At 36.2% G+C, this 5,901-nt stretch overlaps 1 protein-coding gene across 1 annotated transcript in view; it reads left to right on the top strand.

Annotated features, from left to right (window-relative positions):
- POLA1 (DNA polymerase alpha 1, catalytic subunit) overlaps positions 1-5,464 on the top strand; it is a 367,464-nt gene extending 362,000 nt beyond the window's left edge. The window contains exon 37 of the mRNA XM_019524511.1: positions 4,834-5,464. Coding sequence (XP_019380056.1) covers positions 4,834-5,009 — 176 coding nt within the window. The 3' untranslated portion in view covers positions 5,010-5,464. The remainder of the gene's footprint in view (positions 1-4,833) is intronic.
- The last annotated feature ends 437 nt before the right edge of the window (positions 5,465-5,901 follow it).

Below are 5,901 nucleotides of genomic sequence, written 5' to 3' on the forward strand. Positions count from 1 at the left end.
GCCTAAGTTTGCTATAATTAAAATACAATAACCAGTAGGTGATGTAAAAATTTCAGTTCCTAATGGTTTCTAATTTAAAATGTTCTTTAAGTGTTCAACTAAAAGTATTAGAGAGACATGACATCGTACATGTGTGATTCACTGAATCCTTAACACATAAGAGTGACAGACTATGCTTGGTTTTGTTTGCTTTTAGACAAATCAACAGTTTGAAAATTTATTAATGGAAATGCTTTATTTCTCATGTATAAAATATAAGCACATGCACGTACACACAGGAATGTAAGTGTATTTTTATTTTGCACTATCAAGCTCAGGTTGTCAGAAAGAACACTCAGAGTGAGAAATTGTCTCCTAATAAAGATACTGTGGAAGACTCCCATTCTCAAATCAGTAGAAATAAAGTCTTGAAGCCTTTCATTGTGCTACATCTTCTTGAAGACAAGAACAAAAGTACCTTTGGTCCTCACTATCAGGTTATGCTTATAGCATTTTATAGGGATGGTAGTAAGGGATACTGAATAGTAAATACCTAACAAGATACTAAGTAATCCCCAGCCGTTTTCCATCTTTGCCTCAGCCATCAATACAACAGTGTGGGGTAAATAAGTTTCAAGTACCTCTGTGAAAAGAAAATAATTTCTTCTTTCAGAATAAAAACATACACATAAGAAGTGTGTATGGGAAATTCTGTATGGTGTTGAATGTGTAGTGTATATCAATAAAAATTCAGTTTATATTTTCGGAAGGGCTTAAGTGAGATTTTCCCTATGTATTTGGTGAAGAGATTCTAAAATATTTACCAAGAGTTAGTAATTAATTTGCTTTAGAGAACGTAATACCCAAATGTCATTTTGCAAGATCAGAATTACATGCTCATGTTTATTTTTAGACTATGTATTTTAAGATACAAACTGTTTAAATCTAATCCCAGTTATGATACAGTGCTGATTATTCTGTACATTTATGTTTATATTAAATATTCACCGGTTCCAACAACAGTGAAATGAATACTTTCCATTGTATGCAGATATATAAAACAACAGTATGGTAGTAATACATATAAAACTATTTTCATATGTGTTACTGAGTGCTGAAAAGCAATTGCAGTCTGTTTTTTATAGCTTTGTTCTGAAAAGGTGCATTATTGATTAAATTCTCATTTAGAAAGAAAGTGTGAGCTTTTATATGCATCTTTAAGTTAGATGGTATGGTAACTTGAAGGTATTGACTAGCTGTGTGATATACAGCGGTCACAGTTGTCTTTTACTAAGAGGAGCACAGAGTGATGCTGGTTGTCATTCTTACTCTGCTGTGTGGCAGCGTAAATAGTCCCCTTTCTAACCAACCTGGTGGGAAAAGTCAATATCCCATCAGCAGAGGAGGTAAACACATCAGGAGCTGTGTCCTCTCTCATCTTCCCCTGCTCTGTATTACTACAGTTCTTTAAATCTGTTCTCCCCAGTTATCAGATGCACTTGTGTCATTCAAATGCATGGTATTGCTGTACTGCAGATAGGACTGCAGTCTGAATTTAGTAGTATAACATTGTATTTCAAATATTTTAGGATTAAGACTCTGAATTACCTCCATTAATCTTCATTGTAGCTCCTATTACTTCTCCTTCCTCAGTCCACTTTTCCCTTTACATAAATAATTCCATCTAAATTTCTTTGTAATGCATTTAATGGAAATTTTCGGAATGGTTACTGTGAACAATGAATGTTTAGGTCTTGGGAACAAAAACTAGAATTTCTACCAGTGGAATGAGTTGAGACTGATTTTGAGTTATATATATGGCTGTATTTTCATTTGCTGCTTAAACATTGTTTTATTGTTTGTCTGGTTGTTCTCATGATTAATGCATCCTCCTGTTCTTTTCATACGTACCAGCTGGCTCTGTACATGGATACACTTCACCTTGGTCCCTCCTGAGCTCTTTGAAGCTTTAAAACAATTTTAGCCTAGCTTTGAACTTTGAATTTGAACACACATAGTTTGGTGCTTTCAGCAAAAATTCCCCTAGCTGCAAAAAAGCCACATTAATATATGATGTGTTTTAGTAAATTACAGGCTACTTAGTGTTTCTGAAATATTTTTGGGGTGGGGAGCACATTGGGAGGGAATAATGTACTGAGTTGCTACAGTTTGTAGTAGTTTATTTTTAATTAGGCCTTAGATATAATTAGTTTCTAGGTGCTATAATGATTCCAATGTAATTAAATTTCTAAACAGAGTTTTCCATCTCTTTATGGTAAATTTTAAGTTCTTTTAAGGCCAGTAATAAAAAGTAATGTTATTATTAGCTGAGTGGTAACAAAAAGTAATTCAGTGTAGGTCATGATCCTGAGATTGCTCAAAATGTCCATGAATGTATGACTTTAAATAGATATGTGCCTAAAATTAAGCATGATGGTAACTCTTTACAGGCTTAAAGCTGTCTTCATTAGACTTATTTGTAAAGTACTTACAGAAGAACTCTAAACTGAGATATATACTTATTTTAACTATCATGATCATTTGGAAAAGAAGAAAAATGTAACAGGTTGAAAACATAAATGTGAAAATCTAAAGATATGGATCAAGAAAATTGTCAACAATGCATGAGGTTAGATATATATTTTATCCAGTGATTAGGCTGAGTCTATCTTGAAAAAAAATCTGTAGAAGACATGGATGTGTTATAGCTTCTTTTTAGAATTCAGGGCGGGGGGCAGCAGTTTCTCAAGGTCTTTCCCAAGGCTTCACACACTACATGAGTCATTTAGTCACTTGGATAGGAAACAAGCTAAATCAGTGGAATGTCTTTAGGTAATGTGCTGCAGGGGTAGAAGCCTCTTGTTTTCTTCCCCCATACAAGTGGACTGAAAGTTGCCAGAGGTCCCTCCAAATTTGTAACTGCTGTGCATCTAGGAACGAATGTACTGCCCTTGAAGATGATTTATTTTTAACAAATGTGAAATGTAGCAATAACTGTTGTTTAAAAGGTAATAGCTGTTGTTTATTTTTATGTTGGATATTTACTTTATTGTATTTTTCCAAGAGAATTAGTGCAGTGAAATGCTCAGTACAGTGCTGAAACTCTTCTAAAGGACAGTCAGGAGTGAGATGGAACAGCTGTTGCAGGGCAATATTGATGTGTAATAGAAACACTATGTGGGATGCTTGCGAGATGCATGCTTTCAGTAATACCTAAATGGATTGAGAGCTGCTCACACCTGAGAGATTGCCTGTCTCCCTGTGTTGTACTGCCAAAAAAGTTTCCATCAGCAGTGATGCTTCAGCTGAAACTCCCCTTATCTTCCCACCCCGTTTATCCCTGCCAAAAACTGAGGACGTGTTCTCTGGAAAGGACCTTCAGTTGTGGAAATTATTTCCTTTCTCTGTATCCACTAATCCAAACTAGTCTGAATCTGCCGCCCTTCTGAACATGCTACAAGGCCTTTTGAATCTACCTGGGTTTTTTTAATAGAGAGGACGTAGTTGGAATCAAATGTTGTTTTGGAAAGGGAAGTATTGTTAGACTTGATCTTTCTTCACTGAGTTACTCTTTCCACGAGGCTCTGGTGGTTTTAACACTTAGTTGGGTTACATTTTCATTTTTAGTAAAGGCATGCATATCCAAGAATCCAACACCATTTATTCTTCTATGGTGTTGTAGAATTAAATTAAACAAATAAAGCATCTTGACTTTGCCAAGGCAGACAAGGTTCTTTGGGTAAATCTGATATCATCTTTGCCAACAAATTCATACAATGTTCAAATTGCCTTTTTTGTTGTTTGTTTCATCCTTCAGGGGTCTCTTCACAAGCATATGAAACAAGCACATTGGAATGGCCATATTCACTGGTACCTCAGGAGAATCTTGTTCTGTATATTGTAGGGTAGAGGCAGGATGGTGGGCAGTTCTATGTTGTTAGTCTGTACTAAGTTCCTTTCCTTCAGTCAAGGGTCTCAAAGTACTTTAGTATAAGTATTATCTCCATTCTGTCAGTGAGAAAATGTGGGAACACTTTGACCTGCCCAAGGTATTCCAGATATGTGGTGTATAAGTAAGGAATAGGAACTAAGTGTTAGATTGTGGCGTCATTGAAATTGATGACAAAATCCCCATAGATATCTGGCTCTATTTTGGACCCTTTACATTGCAACAAAATGTGGACCACTGTGTGACACTGCGAGAGGGCATTCTGCAAGGTGGAAGATGGACAGGTGCTCTTATATTTGTAATCCCATGATGGACATGGGTGGGGGTGCTCAATCTCTGGTGATAGAGTATTTTTGTTGCTGACAAGTATTTCAAATTCAGTCCCTGCAATGGCCACAAATGTTTGACCTTTCACCATTTGTTTTTAAGAGTTTTATAACAGAGGTTTAGGAGGTCCAAAAAAAAGTGACTCTCCTGTCTCCAGTTCCAGTCACTAGACTCTGCTACTTCATCTGTGAGGTGAAATTCTAATTTCTTCAAATAAACATTTCTGAATGAGCACTGGTACTGGTATTGGTTGAATCTCCACTTGACTCTCACTTAAGCAGGTTACTGGACAAGCAGTGCCTCATATTATTTACTCACAGGAGTTCCTGTGCCAATTCAGTTGCAAGAATAGCAGATGGGCTTTGATGAACAGGATTTGGTCTCAGAGTTACAAGTTGGCCTTCACTCTTAATCTTGCTGAGAAGGATAGGTGAAAAATGAGAAGCAAATCACAAGTCTGAGGGTATTGGAGCAAATTTTGGTTTTGTGTTAAAGTTTGTAATACCAGGTAACATAAAATATTTTTCTTGGTGATCATCTAATGTGTGTATATGTTCTCTCATTTATTTTTCCTTCAGTGTGGGCGGAGAAGAACTTGGCCTTAAAGAAAATAAAGGAGGTCTACAAAAAGCTGAAGAACACAGTAGACACCTTTCTGTCCATGAGTAGCTACTCTGAAGTGAACCTCGGCAAACTCTTTCAGACCATCTGCATAGGAAAATCTGTGGGAGATGCCAGTAATGAAAGACAATAATGAAGTAAATAAAGAGGGAGAAAGGTTTGGTTTTGTTAAAATAATAAGTACAATCAATACCCTCTTCTTTCTCTTTATTCTTCCCATTTAAAATAATACAATTTTGATTTCACCATTCATCAAATACATGTGTATTTTGCCCACTCAGTGGAGAAAAAAGTGAAGATAAAAACAGAATATAGTGATTTCCTAGACACCTGGTAGTTGCTTTTTCAATACATATATTTTATTGTATATTTAGACCTATGAGAGAAAAGGGGGTGGAAGGAGCGCTGCTTTAATTGAATAATTCCCAGTGAGAGTTGCTGGAATGTAAGTGATCCTAGACTTTGCTCCAGGGTATTTAGTAGAGGTGCTCTCAGGAAGAGAGGTTAGTAGAGGTCTCAGTAGGAGCACTAATGTTTTGCCTTTTCACAGTTTATCTACTTCTGAATCATAAACATACCAATTAAAAACAATGCTAAACCTAAATGCCTCCTAATGTCCTAATACTTTCTTCTGAGCAGGGGTTAGGGTGGTCTTTACTACTAAGATTTCTATATATAAAGTAATGAGCAAGCAGTGACAGTTTTATAACCTACAGTTAACAAAAATTAGACAATAGTCCTCTCTGTGTTAAATTTAACACACAGACAAGTGTTGTCTTGCTATTCTTAAGATAGGTATACTATGGAGTTGACTCCAGCTAGAACCCCACGCAGTAAATGCAGATCTAACTTTATTCCACAAAGAAAAAAGGTTGATGTAAACTGTCATTGAAAACAAATGTGCCTACAGGGTTCCAGCAAATGCAGCTTAGAAACAGGGGTTGCAGGACGAGGGGGGAGCAAGGGTAAGTACTGCTTTGTAATAAGTACTGTGGTCAGATTGAAGTTTTATTGGTTTTATAAGC

The sequence above is a fragment of the Gavialis gangeticus genome, unplaced genomic scaffold, assembly GCF_001723915.1.
Source record: "Gavialis gangeticus isolate Ggan-Ray unplaced genomic scaffold, GavGan_comp1, whole genome shotgun sequence".
Taxonomy (NCBI): domain Eukaryota; kingdom Metazoa; phylum Chordata; order Crocodylia; family Gavialidae; genus Gavialis; species Gavialis gangeticus.